Source organism: Condylura cristata, unplaced genomic scaffold (assembly GCF_000260355.1).
Source record: "Condylura cristata isolate star-nosed mole 26May11 unplaced genomic scaffold, ConCri1.0 scaffold00010, whole genome shotgun sequence".
NCBI lineage: Eukaryota > Metazoa > Chordata > Mammalia > Eulipotyphla > Talpidae > Condylura > Condylura cristata.
This window is the reverse complement of record NW_004567111.1, coordinates 38,636,792-38,654,049: the sequence shown is the minus strand read 5'-3', so window position 1 is coordinate 38,654,049 and position 17,258 is coordinate 38,636,792. Positions and strand designations below refer to the sequence as shown.

The following is a 17,258-nucleotide window of genomic DNA, read 5'->3' as shown; positions in this document are numbered from 1 at the left end:
TGGTTAAGCAAACTGTGGTGCACCCATGTGGTTGTAATTAGATCTGTTCTATAACACTGCACTTCTATCTCTGGCATATGGTCGGACTGCACTTTTTTGTTACACGGGTAAGCTGCAGAGAGGTGACTGGACCAAGAAGTAGAGCAGGAATGATGTTTCACTGCTGAGCTGCAATGTAGAAGAACCATTGTTCCCATTTCCTTCCTCTTGACCCAGTAGTCCAGAACATGCCTCACGCCTTGAGGGCATGCATTCCTAAGTGACTATTTGAGAAGAATCCCTTAGCCTGTGAGGAATAGGCCATCTTCTTCAGGTCAAATCTTTGCTGCTTTGAAGTCACTGAAACTTTCAGGGTCCATATCATTACCTTGTAATTTAACATATACTGACCAATACAATCCATATGTTATAGCCATTAACATTTACAGTGTTCTTAAAATGAAGTGACATGGATATTAAATTTTAGATAACATGATTTCACTTTTTGAAAACAGACTATAGAGAACTTAAATATTTCAGTGAATGTTTATCACATAGTATGGGTAAGGGCTGCATTTCATTTTAGTATTTTTCATTGTATTTCAATTTTTCTATCATGTGCATGCAGTCATCATAAAATCAGGAACTCACACACCCTTTCAGTTAACTTCCTATGACATGGACATTAAGTTCTCTAATTTCAGAGGTAAAGATAGTTGAAATGACAATGGCCATATGGTTCCTCTTTATATGGACAGCCCCACTGAGATAAAGCATCAGGACCACACTCAAATTAGGTCCAGAGTAGAAATTGCCCTTCCCAACAGCTTTAGTTGTAGATATAACATTAACTCTAGTAGGGGCTCATATTTTCCCTCTCTTCTTTAAATTGATCTTGGAGGTAAAGATACAAACTCTCTTGCTTCAGAGAAGATGCATAGAGATGACTGTGTGTGGTAACCAGGCTCTTCAGAAAAACTCAGCAGTTTTTCATTGCAGTGCTTTGTGTGGAAGTTCCATAGTGCAGAACATAAAAGAAACAAAATGTGTTTGCCTGGATAGTATGTATAATATGACATTTGTGAGCTTGACTACTGTATCCCTAAGTTCCTAACAGCAGGATTGCTGGTTGAAGGATATGCAGAGTTTATATTCCAGAACACATTACAAAGTTAAAATCCAGGTAGTTTTTCCTTAACAACTGTGATTACTAGTTTGATTTTAATTTTTACCAATCTGATAGATCACAAACACTGTAATTTATTTTTACCTCCAATTCATGTATTACTATTAAAGCCATGATCTTCCCCTATGGCATTTACCATCTACATTGGGATAGGGGGTGAATTGCTGACTTTTGTTTTTTCTCATGTTTATGTTGATTGTGTTAATACTAATTTGCTAGATTTTTTATTCTTATAAAATTTCCCCCCACTTTGCTATCTATCTTTCAACTTCCTTTATGATGTTTTTTTTTTTTTAAATTCAGGTTTTATTTTTGTGAGTTTAACAGAGGTGGTGGTTATTTTTAATTAAATATATCAGACTTCTGTTTCTTGTTATGCTTAAGGGGAATTTACTAGTAAGAGCATATAAATTTTTCCTTGTACTCTTATGGTTTTGTTTTTCACTTTTAAATCTGGTTAAACTCATGGTGGGATGAGAGACTTAGAACCAGCCTTGGTTTCCCTAATTAGTTTTTGAATAATCCATTTTTCCCATGATCTGAGAAGGCTGCCTTTGTGATATGCTAAGTTTTCATATACACAAGATTTATTTCTAACATTCCATTTTAGAGGTTAATTCCCCAGGTGAGATGATCATTTGTAGAGTTTTTTAATACAGATACCTTTATTCTATTACTTTTATCTACCTACATCTATCACATTGTCATATATTTACAGTGCTTTTTTTACATTTTGTTAAGTATATTGCTGTTTTCACACACATACACATACACATATTTGTCGTTGCATATTGAATATTTATCACCCTCCCTCCCTAGTTCTATTTTTTATTGCTATGTAGAAAGTTACTTATTTTAGTTTGGTGATTTTGTGGTTACATTCTTAATAAAAACTTACTATTCTTGATTTAGGGGTTATAAGATGCATCTATATAAATACTTATATATATCATATAACCCCTTCCCCATATTTATATTTTTGTTTTTGACTAGTTAGGTGACTTGAACTTTCAAAATAATACAAACAGTAATAGAGAAATTGGGAATCTTTATTTATGGTTTTAGTGAAATGTTTCTGCTATGACCTATGATCTAAAAAGGGCTGATATGTGTATCTGAGAAAACAGAACATTCCATGTTAGAGAGTCACATACTCAAATTACAAAGACAGGACTACGAAAGTTAAATGTGGAAATGGGTTGTATGAAGTTGAAATTTTGTATTGGAGTTATTAACCTGCGTGAGGTAATGCCTGGGGGAGAGTTAGCCATTTGTGTTAGATAATAAAGGGGTAATGTAAAGTGCTGAACTCTGGGACCACAGGAGTTAGATTGCATCTTCAGCCTCAGGTCTTCTGTTAACATGGTGATATCTAACCACTAGGGTTTTCATCAGGACTGAATCAGCTAATAAATGTCACAGGCTCTTAGTCCAATGCCTGGCACACAGTAAACATTGGATAAATATAAAGTATTATTATTACTGCTAGAATAGTAAGTGGCTTGATTTGGGGAGTGTAAATGGTAGAAGTAGTGTGTGATAATTTCATCAATTGCTTGTAAGATGAGTAAGAGCAGTACAGTAAATTAATACATTAAAATGGAGGGGAGTCTCTGGGTGCTCAGCATTCCGTTGTGGTCGCTGGTGATCCCTGCTCCTGAAAGATGAATGTTCGCTGGCCGGTTCCTTATTAATGCACAGCTAGTTGCCTGAGTGCTGTCCTGGTGGAGCCGCGCTCTTCTCTTTTCATAACCATATGTGGTTATTAAAGCACTAGGATAGTTTATCTTGGTGTCTTTTACATGCCTCAATTTCTAATGTATATATTTAATAATGATAAAAGTGAGCACCCAGCTAGTTGCTTTCTTTAATATACATTATCTTCAGATCCTTAACTTTATGATGATGCAATCATTCTTTTCACATGTGTATGTTTTTCTCTGTCTCAGGGAAGCTTTGAAATACTTACTGATTTATGGAGAGTGAAAAGTGAACCAAACTTTCTCAGGACATTTAGAAAAACCCAGACATGTAAAAACTAAAATCAAACAATATTTGAAATGATTTATACAATTTCAGCAATAACTTTTTTCCACTTAAGCCGAAGTCCAGTCTAAACAGTGCTTTCACAGTACTCAGTCCTTTAAATGAAAGCAATGGAGGTCTATAAATCAGGTGATAGTTTACATTTATTTCATAACCACTTTTTCTAACTTGTTTTCCCTCTTCAAACGTAACATATCCTCCAAAGAGTTGAACTAGTCCTATATTGAATAAAGAAATCCATAATACATGGCCACAGTTTAGTTTTGAAAAGCACAATTTCGAAGGAAGGTAGAGTAATACTAGTTCCTACTGAGTGGACTTAATTTGAAATTAGAGTATTTGACTGTAAACTGCTTTGTTCTGATAGTGAGTGAGAAAGAAGTACAGTCACTGTGATGGCATAATTTCAGTTAACCTTTTGGCACTGATCCTCAGAATCCACAAACACTTTAATTTGAATTATGCTTAATGGCCTCTTATTTTGAAAGTTTGAATAGTTAATATCCAAAAGTTGCAAAAATACTTCTTATTGTATCCTTCACCCTACTCTCAATGATACATCGTTGTCAAGTCCAGGAAACACTGGTATACGGCTATTGACTCAATCTGAATCAGTCTTACTTATTCTACTTACTACGATTACTTCTCAAATGCATTGCCTTTTTAGTTTCCAGAATGATATATCTCAGAATTTAATCTGCAACTCCTTTATGTTGTTTATGTGATAACCAGATTCATGAGTTTCATGAAGATAGGACCAGTAGAAAGTGAACCAGTAGAGACTTGCACATCTTTCTAGCGCCTGAACTCTGTCATGATGTTAAGAAAAAAGCAAGTATGTTAAATTGCTAAATGTGGAGACCCAGAGACTTTTGCCTCTTAAGGCTTTCCTCACCTGATGGGTAAAATCCAGTATGTGCTTTGAGATCGGTCAAAAATGTTTTGTTTTGTTTGTTTGTTGTATTGCAGTAATACTGGGTTATAGCCCCATAAATTACTATTACAGGTGAATAGGTTTACAACCCCTCAGATGTTTACCTTCACTCCACACCAAAGTGCTCATATCCTGCCACTGTGTGTTATTGGTCCCTTTCCCCTTCGTTGCCACTGCCACACCTAGTCCTCAGGAGCTTCAGTTCTGCAGTCATATTTCTAGACTTTCTTTTGGTTTAACTTTTGTCAGTTCCTTTCTTTTATTCCTTTACATTCCGCATATAGGTGAAATCATAAGTCTTCATCTGCTCTTATGTACTTGGCTTCTCTCTCTACTTAGAGATTTTCTTACATGTGCCCTTGAATCATTAACTCATTGACTTTCAAGCATTTTGATCTTTTCTTCAAACCCAGCAGGTACAGTGCACAGTGTTTAAGCATATAAACGGAAAAATCACCCATCTTTCCAAAATTCAGAGAATACTCATGGCATGCTAGGGACTACAGAAGAGGGTACCTAAGGACACTGCCCTTGTAGCCACAGGATTCACTGGGAGGACAGACACTAAAGGAAGGATTTGAATGACTACACTGTGACAAGCACCATGTGAGTTTGGGCTGGCAGTGACCAGCTGTATGGCCGTCATCAAATCTCATGACCTCCATAAATCATGGTGACCATGATCACACCTACCTCATAGCACTGTTGCCTGCGCCAGATGAAAGTAAGGAAAGGTTTGCATGGTACTGGCCTGCAGGACATTGGGCTGTCAGCATAGTTTATTTGTACTGGGGAGGATACCGTGTTCCTCTTGGTATTTTGTGCCTAATAGCTCTCTAAATTCACAAAAAGTCAGTAGAAAAATTAGACACAAGTTGGTACAATATAGACACAGCCAACATCTGTAAGTCCAGTTTTTTCTATAATTAACTAGTTTTAAGAATTAAATTATAAAATGTCAACAAATAGACAAAAATAATTTATTAACACAAACACATCTATATCTGAATTTCTGATATGGCAAAACAAAATTAAAATCAGTTATTACTAATTCTATGGATCATGGTACATAATTAAACTGAAGAATATATTGTTTATAATTAGGTTATTCCCTTATAGTCATATTACTTTATCCCTTAACTTTGTGAAATCTGTTGTGTCTGCATAGTAGCATCTTTGTTTAATTAGCTCTTACTTATTAACCTTATAATTTTCAGTGATATTTACATAATTCTTTTATTTGAATAACAGCTGTTTTCAAAGCTTTTATCTAATTTACATGGTGAAAGATCCCTCTAGGTCACATTAAAAAGTCGTGTTACCTAGGACATACAAAAGCTAGACATGCACTTAAGAAATATGTCTTACTAAGTAAGGTGAAATTTAGTTAATAAAAATGGTAAATAAACAAACAAGCCCCCTTTGTTTCCAGGAATACACAACTGCCTTCCCCACTCTTTATGTAATGGTTGCAAAGATATTACAGAAATCGCTTTAAGTAGCAACATATCCTAAAGTATAGCCCAGAGTTGGCAATAGTAAGTCACTGCAGATCATGTTACTACCTGTATTTGTACAGAGTAACTGATAGAAATAAAAAATGACTGATCCACTGAAAATACTAGGGTTGCCTGCTTTCTATCAACATGTCATTAATCCTCCTTGATTATCTCTCTTGAAGAATTTCCAAAATTCCAAAGCAACAGCTTTTAGCAGCTTTTTACAAAAAAAAAAATTGTTATAGTTATGCTGAAAACATCTGGAAAACTTGGCTAATGCCAAACAGTATACATAGTAATGCAATGCAAAAAAATTTAGATAACAAGAATCAACTGTTGGCTAATATTTGTGATCTATAAAAATGTAGCACTTAAGAGTATCAAAACTCCTCATGTAACAATCTTAACTGGCATTATTTTATAGTGTTAAAATGATAGAGATATATATTGTTTTCTTTTATCACATAACCCCTAAGTTTGAAAGCCCAAGGTGTAATCTTCCAAAGGGTCAGCCATAACTAGTGGTTTCTTTACGATTATAAATGATGGTTTTATATTACTTTCTTAAGATCTATAGGTTACTGGGCCCTCTGTGGTGGCACAGTGGGTTAAAGAGCAGTACTGCAAGCTAGCTGCAGCCGCTTCAGTGCAAGTTCAATCCCCAGCCCCAGAGGCGACCCACATGGCACAGCAGACTTCTCCCTCCTTGCCTGCTGCTCCCCTCAGCAGTGTACTTCGTTGATCTACCTGTTCTGCTCCCCACTCTGTTTCTGGTAAATCCTCTCAGCACTCCTGCATCTCTAGCCTGTACTCCAGTTCTATATGAATAAATAAATAAATCTTTTTTTAAAAAAGATCGATAGGTTACTAATTTAAATCTTATTCTACCTAATAGCCAAGCTCCCTTTTGAGGTAAGGTGACCTCTGACTTGAATGTCAATTCAGTCTCTTCCTTTGTTGGAAGCAGACAAGCCCAGTAGTCACCCATCATATCCTTTTCCTGTGCCAAGGCATTATGACATAATTTATTTTTTCATAAAAGATGCAGATAAAATTCGTACACCAAAAAATTCATTCTCTTAAAGTGTACAGTTCAGAGATTTTGAGTATATCCACAAAGTTATATAACCATAACCACTACATAATTCTATAACATTTTTATCATTAGCCATCGCTCATTTCCTAGACTGTGACAATCACTAATCTACTATCTATCTCTACAAAGTGAAAAAACAAAAAACAAAAAAACACCCTCTTCAGTTTTCTCTCTAGAAGGTCATTTAGGGCACAAATAAAACTCATTTGAATGGGGCAATATTTTGAAAATATTAAGCAAGTGTATTTTTATCCTCTGCCTTTGTGAATTATTTTCCTCTCAGCTCTTCTGTTATGACAATCCCGGGTGTTAACCAACTGGATAAATAAGGAGAGGTATATGGGTGCTCTCTGTGTTGGAGCCAATTGAGTCTGTGACCAAGGACTTCTTTATGAAATCAGGGAGATCATGATTCCCAGAATCACCTAGGTGAGGCTGAGGCAACAGACAGCGTAAGAATGCAAAGGGGCATGGAGAAGGGGCTCATCAGTACAGCCCTTTGTGGAGAGAGCTAAGGTGAACAGGACCCAGGGTGGACAAATAGACTCCTACTGCCATGAGGACAGATGCAGAGTGACAAAGGAGAGCAGTAAAACTAAAGATGGCAAGACTCACCCTCCTGACTGTGCTCACTGAGTGAAGTTCTGTCTTTTTTATTTTGAGAAAAAGCCTCCCAGCATAGTACAATTTGAGCAGGAGCTAAAGAAAGTGAGGGCTGAAGCCATAGAGATATCTCTGGGGGAAGAGTCAGGCAGAGAGAAATGCAAGGACACAGACTTGCAGGAGCTTACCTATTATGTTTTCTGATCAGTGGGACTGGAGCAGGTGAGGAGAGTGACAAGAGGTGAAATATGAGAAGTCAGGGTTCCATTAAGAAATCCTAGGGTTTTTCTTGCCTGTTCAGTGGAAGACTTTGCTAAGCCCTATTTGACAGCAAATTGCTCGATTTGTCCTTCCCCTTTTTGTACTGCAACTTTATCTTATAGTAATAGGAATCCTGTTGCCTGTTCCAAGATAAATTGGAGGTGCTGGCTATTAATCTCTCTGCTACTCCCCTGGAGGGATGAAATAAGGGTTGATAGAGCCTCTGCCCACACAGCTATATCATATTCCTTCTTCACCCATCTGCTTTCTTCAGACAGCTACATGGAGTTTCTGGGTTATGCACTGGCTCTTGGATCTTTTTTCCCCTTTGAGAAAAGAAAGTGCTGCATTTATTTTTCTTAATGTGTGAGCAGAAAATCCCATCATCCTCAAAGAAATCAGTTTTTTTCCATGTTTACTTTCCTGGTTTTTCTATTATGTACAGACACTACCTCCTTTGTTGAATTGTTCATGAGCATCATGAATAAAGAAGCATTATCTCTCTTCCCTCCCCCCTCTTTATTAGGTATAGTTAATGTAAAACTATAAGATACATAAATGTATGTGTGATATGATATATGTATACATTTTAAGAGGATGATGATCCACACCTGATGACCACATTAATTAAATCATTTATCACCTCCCATATCACCTTTGTTTTTTTGGTATGGATTTTGAAGTTAGCATTTGAGCAAATTTCAATTTTATAGTAAATAATGTTATTGGCTGTAGCCATCGTGTTACACATTAGAGCCTCAGAGTTCATTCATCTTATAGCAAAGTGGTACTCTTCACCAATCTCTTCTTTTTTTTCTCAATCATAGTCCCCCCCAAATCACTTTTCTACTCTTTTACTTTTGAGGTTCTACAGATGATTCTATAAGTGATACCATACTGTATTTTTCTTTCTCTTTCTGCCTTATGTTATTTAATATAAGGCCTTCTAGGTTCATTCATTTTGTTACAAATGATACAATTTACTTATTTTTATTGTTGAGTAATAGTCCATTGAATATAAGCACTAGCTATATAAGGAGATTTTGGTCTACAACTGACCACATAAAATCGTTGTCCCTAGATATAGCCTAGGTTACATCATTTAGGTTTGTGTGAAAATGACTCTGTAACATTGACACAGTGATGAAATTGTCTAGTCATGTGTTTATAAGAATCCATCCAAATCATTAAGTGACTGGTAACCGAATATATAATATTTTTCTAGCCATTCATCTACTGAACACTTAGTTATTTCCATTATTGACTGTTATAAATAACGTTGTGGTGAACATGCTGGTGTTATAGCTCTTCAAGTTAGTGTTTTGTTTCCATCACGTAAAAACCCAGAAGTGAAATTAATTAAACTTGATGTTGTTTGCTATAGTGATTGTACCAAATTACATTCTCACCAGTACCTTTTTCTTCATATCCTTGCTAGCAATTGTTATCTCTTGTCTTTTTGGTAATAGTCATCTAACAGGTGTGAGGCAATAACTCATTGTGGTTTTGATTTATATTTCCTTAATGACTAGTAACAAGTACCTTTCCATATATCTGAAGAAAATGTCTACTAGAAAAATGTCTATTCAGATCCACTGCCCAATTGAATCATATTGTTTGTTTGTTTTCCTGTTGATTTGTGAGGCCTTTATCCTCACAAGTGATTCCTTATCATTTATATGATTTGCCTTTTCACCTTGTGATGGTTATCTTTGTTATACAAGTCCTAATGTTCTATATCCTCATGATTCAGATTTGGTAGACTGTATATTTGTAGGAGTTGACCCAACTCTAGGTTGTCCAGTTTGTTGGCATATAATTGTTCATAGTGGCCCTTATGATTCTTTGTATTTTTCTGATATCAGTTGTAGCATCCCTTTCATTTCTAATATTTATTTGATTTCTGTATTTCTTACTACATCTATTATCTTTTTAAGAAGCTGTTTTACTGACTTTTTCCATTTTTTGTCTTTTATTTTTTTCATTTTTCTGTCCTTTTAAAAAATGATCAATTAATTGATTGATTGATTGAATGAGTAATTGATGTACACAAGAGCTGGGGTGTAGGCCAGAGGGACAGGTGTTGAAAGGATTCATCAGAGAGTAGAGAATAGAACAGGCAAATCAAATGAAATATGCTGCTGAGAGGAGCAGCAGGTGAGACTGGAGAGGACTGCTGCACCACGTGGATTAGCTCCTTGGCTGGCAATCAAACTTGCTTTGCAGTGGCTACTAATAGCTTCATAGTGCTGAGACTTGACCCCTTGTACCCTCAGGGAGGCCCTTGTTCCTTTCCTCTTTCTGTTGACATTAGACTTAACTTTTTCTCTCACTATATTCTTAAAGTTTTACATTACATCTCTTATTTGATACCTCTTATGCAATGTAGATATTTATTACTGTAATTTTCCTTTTAAGTACTGCTTTTGCTGCTTTCCTTAAGTTTTGAAATGTGTTTCCATTTTCTTTGATTTCAATTTTTTTTTTAACTTTTTCTTTTCCTTTGATCCTTTGGTTTTTTGAAGGGCATATTGTTTAATATCTACATATTTAAATTTTTCCAGTTTTCCTTTTGTTGTTGACTTTTAGTTTTGTATCATGTTGTGAGATATCAATCATATTAAATTTATTAATATTTGTGGTGAACACATGTATTCTGGAGAATATTACATAAATACTTGAAAAGATGTTAGATGGAATATTCTATATAGGTCTGTTATGTTCATCTAGTCTATGGATAATCTTATCCATTGTTGAAAGAACTATTTTCATTTCAGATATGTTAATATTTGCTTACTATATTTAGGTGTTCCAGTGTTGAGTGCACATATATTTATGATTCTTATATCTTCTTGATTAATTGACTTATTCTATCATTGTACTTCTATGTCCCTGGTTACTGTTAATGGCTTAAAGTCTTTTGTCTGATATTAGTATAATACTGCTCTTTTATTTTCCATTTGCACAGAATATCTTTTTCCATGTCTTTGTGCCAAGGCTTTGTACTCCTAAATTTGAAGTGAGATTTATGTAGACAGTATATAAATGGATGTGATTTTTTTTAATCCACTCAGCCACTGTATTTGTTTTTTGGTTGGATAACTCAATCCATTTACATTTAGTGTAGTTTTCCTCCTCACAATTATGGAAATATTTACTATAGGAATAGTCACAGAAAAATAATTTGGGAGATGATTTATAATTTTCTCTAAATTCACAAGAATTCATGGATTGTCTCCAGAGACACAACTATCTCTTTGTAAAATTACTCTTTTGGTAACTGTGTTCTTAAAGATTTATGGCATTTTTCTATTGAGGTAAATAAAAAATCTTAAACCATTTTTTATAGTTTTATATTTTTCTTTTCTAAAAATATGCTTCTTTGACATTAACCCTTTGACTTTTTAAATACAGTTCAAAATTTGGACAGATTTCTGGAAGCATCTTCCCTTCTTTGTCATCACGTTGTTGTCTTGCTCCAAATTGGAGCTCAACTAGGTTTACCAGCTTCCAAGCCATGTCAGATTCTTGCAGTTCTCCAGCATCACATCTGTGTGCACTCTTCTTGGGTGAACGATGTAGTTGCAATCTCAAACGTCACCAAGTTCTGTAATCAGCTTGTGAGGGAGCTGTTAACGAAACTTCCTCCTCTGAAGATTCTTTATAAAAGGATGGGTACATGGAATACTGATTGTAAGTGGGGTTCAGAACAATGGCTATCATTCTCTGATTCTATCAGTAAATTTCTTGAACAACAGGACTGTGGAAGAACCAGGGCACTCCTCTGCTAGTGTACTCAGAACAGGACTCTGGCCTGAGAAATCATTGCATCAATGAGTATATGTGGGTCTTGGAATAAAACCAAACTTGAGCTCAAGAGATGATGTTCTATCCCTCATAGTTGTTTTGATTCATATATACTGAGAAGTCCGGAGTCACCACAGGTGCCCAACCCACATCTCTTCCCCTGGCACTGCTTCAAACTTATGGTAATTATGGACTTGCTATTGCCACTTTACTTTTTGTTTTCTGGTTCTTATAGTATCTTCCTTCTTTTGGCAAATGTTTTACACCATAGCTGCTTAACTGTATGTTGTTCTTTCAGGAGTCCTCCTTGCCTTCCTGTACTGTCCCTGTACTTTGATCAGAAAAGACCTCATTTTCTGTACAATTTCTTATACTTATCCATGGGTTCCTTTGAAATGAAGAACAATCTTTCTCTTCAGATGTTAAATGAGAGGAGAAAACAGTATGATAAAGTTTACATTGGGAAGAAAAAGCCAAAAAACTTTAGTTCAAGTTCTTTGCTTGTTGCTCTTCAGTTACTATCTCACTGAATTGGGAGAACATTATTGTTCCATAGTTTATCTAATAAGCATATTTCCATCTGAGTCGATTGCATCTTTGTGTTTTTTTGTTTGTTTTTAAATTTATTTGTTCATACAGAACTGGGGTACAGGCCAGAGATGCGGAGGGTGAGAGGATTCACCAGAGACAGAGGGGGGAGCAGAACAGGCAGATCCAGGAAGTACACTGCTGAGGGGAGCAGCGGGCGGGTCAGGAGAGGTCTGCCACGCCATGTGGTCACCTCTGGGACAGGCGGGAATCGAACTCATGGGGAAGCGGCTTTAGATTCTTAGTGCTGTGCTTTAACCTGTTGCGCCACCAGGGAGGGCCCAGTTGCATCTTTGTTTTGCTAAAGAATTAGTTTTCAATAGACACATACTGGTATTTCACAAAACTTTTCTTTTTCAATATATATTAATGGAATTTACAACTAAGGTAGATGTCCTCAAGATTTGCACTCTTAATAGCTTGTATTTCTTTAGTAGTGATAAAATTGTTTTAAAATCAATTTCAGCTAAATGTATTTATACCTGTATAACTGAAGTGAAAAAAATGATGTGATAGTAGAACATATAATGAAGAGAAATGATTGGTTCAGATATCAAAATTAAATAAATTATAATAGCAAGCCATTACACACATATTAATGAGTGTGCACTTTTCACTAGTCCCTCCTTTAGAATAAGAATTTTAAAAAGGTAGCAAATAACCACTTTGTTGCCTATTTTTATTCCTGTCTCTGATTTGAGCAGGAGGAAGTCATGGTAAGAAAAGGTTTATAGCAAATAAGAGTCCGTAGGACTCCCTTTCCCTGACTATAAAAGAAGTTATAGCTGCAGAGTTCCTAACATACTGTTTTACCTGCTCCAATTTTTTTTTTTTGGTCTTTTTTATGAAATCACTGAGATTATCTAACTCAGAAAAAGTTTTTATAGCTATGCCTAGGGATAGATCTAACATCTCTAAAGAGAAATACAGAGAAACTGCACAGTATTTGAATTCTTGTTTTTGACATCAGATCCACACATTACATATGGAAGGAAGGATGGAAACTTCCGCCCATCTGACAGATGTCCCTTAGGAAGTTGAAAACCTCTATTTAAAAGGAAGAGGATATCATAGTTCCAGAGCTTAAAGTGAAATACTATCTTCATTTTTCTGTGAATTAGAAAATGGTAACAAAGATTTAAATGTAGGTTGAGTTAGCAGGATTCAGCTATCTGTGGTCAAACAGCAGTGGAATTGTAGATCTTCATCAGTCATAAACTTACAAATTGATGATGAAAGGTTTCAGGTAGGTATAAGTTATTTTAGCATGTGTTGAGGTATAGTACCAGACTCAAGCCTGTAATTAAAGAACAAGACACAACATGGTGTATGTTATGCCAGAATGTCTGAATCTAGGTATACAGACATTCAGATTGGTATAAGGCAGATGCTATGGAAGTTACAAAAACAACTGTGCATTGCATAAAGCCTGATGTGTCTCTCTACATTGCTGAAATAATAGCTGAAATTATATTATTTTCTGTGCTGTTTTTCTGTTTTGGCAGGCCTGGCAGCTGCGATTTAGCCACCTTGTGGGTTATGGTGCCAAATATTACTCTTACTTGATGTCCAGGGCAGTAGCGTCCATGGTGTGGAAAGAATGCTTTCTTCAGGATCCTTTTAACAGGTAATAGGGTGGGGAGATTTGTAAAACGCCCCATTGTACATCAGTAGTTGCCCACTTCACTACATGGGAAGTCAGGTCCCGAGAACCTCAGTCACTCAGAACACAGCCTAAAGCTGACAGGAAACCAAAGAGGCATTCTTGTCTTACAATCTAGATCACTCTCAGGTCTTACTCACATGAGCCTCCCTTCTGCTTTCAGAGGCAAGATATGCCATGAGTGTCAGCCTCACGTTATAACAATTGTAACATTAGCACTCATACATGCTGGTGATTGTGTAGTACCTTTGTGTGAGTGCTTATGCTTCTGCATGAAATGGGCCCAAGCTGCTTTGTTCCCATGCTTCTCCTTTGTCAGTATCTGCTACTCTCAGAGCTTCTTGCTGCCTCTGGCAGCTTCCTTATTTTCACCACAGGCAACTGAGGAGAATGCTTATTTTATCCCTCTTGCACAACCAAGCACTTGTTACAGTTCATCACTGGGAGCAGCACCATTGGGAATTGTTTTAGTATTAACATCCAGTTTGTTCCAGAATGTTCTTACTCTGCCTGCCTTTGGAACATTTTTTTCCCCAGTGGAAGATGCTGACAGAGAACCTCTGAGGTTTTGAGAACCTCGGTCATGCAGAACACAGCCCAAAGCTGACAGGAAACTAAAGATCCATGAGGCGTTCTTACAGTCCAGATCACTCTTAAGCCCTTCTCACGTGAGCCTCCGTTCTGCTTTCAGAGAAGTGGGTGCTGCTCACTCACCATTCTTCCACAGCTCTCCTTCACAGTGGCCACTCACTGCCACTAACTGTGTCAGGAACTGCAGAACTCTACGACCTACTGCCCTGCTTCTTAGGCGCCCTCTGAAGTAACCTTGCCCAGTATTTCAGTCATCGAGGTAGTCAGTGATTCAAGAAACACAAATTGTAGGTGTCTCTGTAGCAGGCTATACAAAAATGCGTGTGTAGTAACTCCCTGACCCTCTCCAGAGCATGCTTTATCAGCTTAGTTGGTGAATGTGGTGAGTTTTTCATGATTCTATGAGGGAAATCCTGGCAGTAAATTTATTAGGGACACATGATGTCTAAGGCAGACCTTAGTGGTGGGAGACTGGGAAAGAGGGAATGGAGCCAGGGGTAGGCAGCTGTCTTTGGCAGGATCTTAGCAAAATTCCTGTCGTACCCTTATGGCACATCCTTCTGATGCTCCTCACAGCCTCCCTCTACAGCAGCCTCCCAGGAAAGTCAAGTTCGGTTCTGTGATTCTTTAGAAGGAGCTCTATTTGAAAGCAAACCATTAATTAATTACAACCTATCTGATAGTCATTAAACTATTTTATCTTTTCACTGAAGAAATACATCTCTAGAGACCTCTCAGGCAGTCATGGCTGTTGACTTTTGTCTTCACTTCCTTTACATGTTGTTAAATTAATGGCTTCTTAGGTGCTCTGAATGCTGTAGAGTTTCCATAGAGCACATTCACAGCAGCCTTGGCAGGAAAAGCACTTTTTATAAGAAGAAACTGAGGCTCAGAAGAGGATACCTGCTTTGTTGAAGGCTTCACAAGTCACCAACTGGACCAAGATTATAACTTAGGTCTGCTAATTCCTAGTTTCTTCTCCCTGTCTTCTCCACGTCCCCTCACCCTTTCATACAATTTAATATACATTTGGATTTTCTCAACAGTTAATAATCACTTTCAGTCCAAATCTTTTGAACCTGAATGTGATGTAATAGAATTTTTCAGTGTTTTACAACCTGGTGCCCACATGCTATTTATTTTAAATCTGCCCTTTGCTCACTACAGACATTTGGTCTGCATTTCAGATTTTATTATCTTTAACAAATCTGAAGCTAAAATTGACTACAGTAAATCAATTTGGGGGATTACAATTCTTTACTGGAGATTTCTATAAAAGAGGTAAAATATCATCTTGCTTAAAGAACTTCACTTTACTAGGCAACCACATACTATTAAGTACACATATTTCCAGGTATTTTTATCTTGTTTATGTGTGCATTCTTGCCTTGACATGCAGTTGCCATACTTTTATAGACATGTAAAAGTAAGCTAGTAAAAATACTCACTAGACTAGAAAATTTCTAACCTTTGTTAAAAGATTTTTTTTGATCCCACTTGTGAAAAAATCACTAGGTTGGAAGCCTACATCATGAAGCCAGGCAGTGTAGACTTGAGTCAAGCTAAGTTCTAGAGCCTTTGAAGAGGAGGGGAGCTACTGTGGTGGGGAGGGGATGCAGAGTCCCAGGTCAGAGGTAAGATAGGACCTCTCAGCTACCCTGTCCCCCAGGAAGGCCCAGTCTCTGTCCATGTGTCCTGCTTCATAGCATACTCTGTCTTGGTGCTCAATTCAGGATGGAACCAGTATTTGATATTTTTGATACTGTAAAGTGATCAAAAAATGTAATTGGAGCCTATGTTCCCCAAATTGTCCATACATAAAGATGTTCCAGAAATAGTGGGATGAAAACACCGTAATTTCTTGTCATCATAGCACATAGCCTTATGCATTAAAAGAATTGTATTTTCCATGAAATACAAAGGAGTAGCACTAAATAGTTTGTCTTCAGGTACCTTTACTTTGGAGACTTTCTATATAAAAGTTCCTCAAAATTTGCCCTCATGTATTACATAGAGTGTATCTTTTAGAATCTAGCTGACAAAGACTATCAGAGGATGGAAACAAGATGTCCCCCTTTTGCCTATACCAGTAACTCCCTCAATTCATTTCACTAGTTCCTTTTTATTTGAGTGATCCCTGGCCAACATCTCTTGGTATAATTGACCTTCTGCTGACTTTTTTTCCTTCACTCTTATTTCAGAGTATTATTTCTCACTCTGTTAAGTGTCTTCTCAAATTCTTTTATGAAAGTAAGGAGCAACATAAATAATTTTAAGTGCCATTTTAAAACACAGTTGACCCTTGAACAACATGAGGGCTGGGGCACCTCTGTGCAGTCCAGATCTGATTTGAAAATATTACTAATAGGCTGCTATTGATTGAAAACCTTACTAACCACATAAACATTTGATTGATTTGACGTTTGTACATTGTGTGTAGTATATAATATATTCCCATAATTAACTAAACTAAGGAAAAGAAAATGTACTTACAGTACTGTTATCTATGTATGGATAAGTATATATCATCTGTACATGAAAAAATCTAGCAAGTAATTCAAACCTGTGTCATTTAAGGATTAACTCTAATCCTTAACTATCTTTCACTTATTCTATAACACATAAACCAGATAGTCCTTTCTATGAAGTGATTGCTTGCTATGAGACAGAAAGCTAAAAATAGCTATCCTTTTATAGTATGTGTATATATATATATATATGTATATATATATATATATGTATATATATATATATATTTAAAGTTTTAAATTAAACCCAACCATATCTACCTAATAAAAGGAAAAATATTTTTTTTTTAAAAAAGAGTTTTCTGCTTCTCAATTCTATGTATGACTCTAGGAACTCCCAGCTCACAAATTAGCCTGCAGGATTCAAACTCACACTTCAAAACTGTTGGTTTTCTCATCTGCCATACTCTCAGTCAATACTTACCATTTTTTAAAAGATTTATTTATTTATGCATACAGAACTGGGGTACAGGCCAG

The 17,258-nt window shown here is 36.4% G+C and overlaps 1 protein-coding gene across 1 annotated transcript in view; it reads left to right on the top strand.

Moving 5' to 3' along the window:
- Positions 1-17,258, top strand: part of MIPEP (mitochondrial intermediate peptidase) — a 134,601-nt gene that overhangs the window by 88,612 nt on the left and 28,731 nt on the right. Inside the window, exons 17-18 of the mRNA XM_012723165.1 lie at positions 13,505-13,626; positions 14,252-14,330. Coding sequence (XP_012578619.1) covers positions 13,505-13,626; positions 14,252-14,330 — 201 coding nt within the window. The remainder of the gene's footprint in view (positions 1-13,504; positions 13,627-14,251; positions 14,331-17,258) is intronic.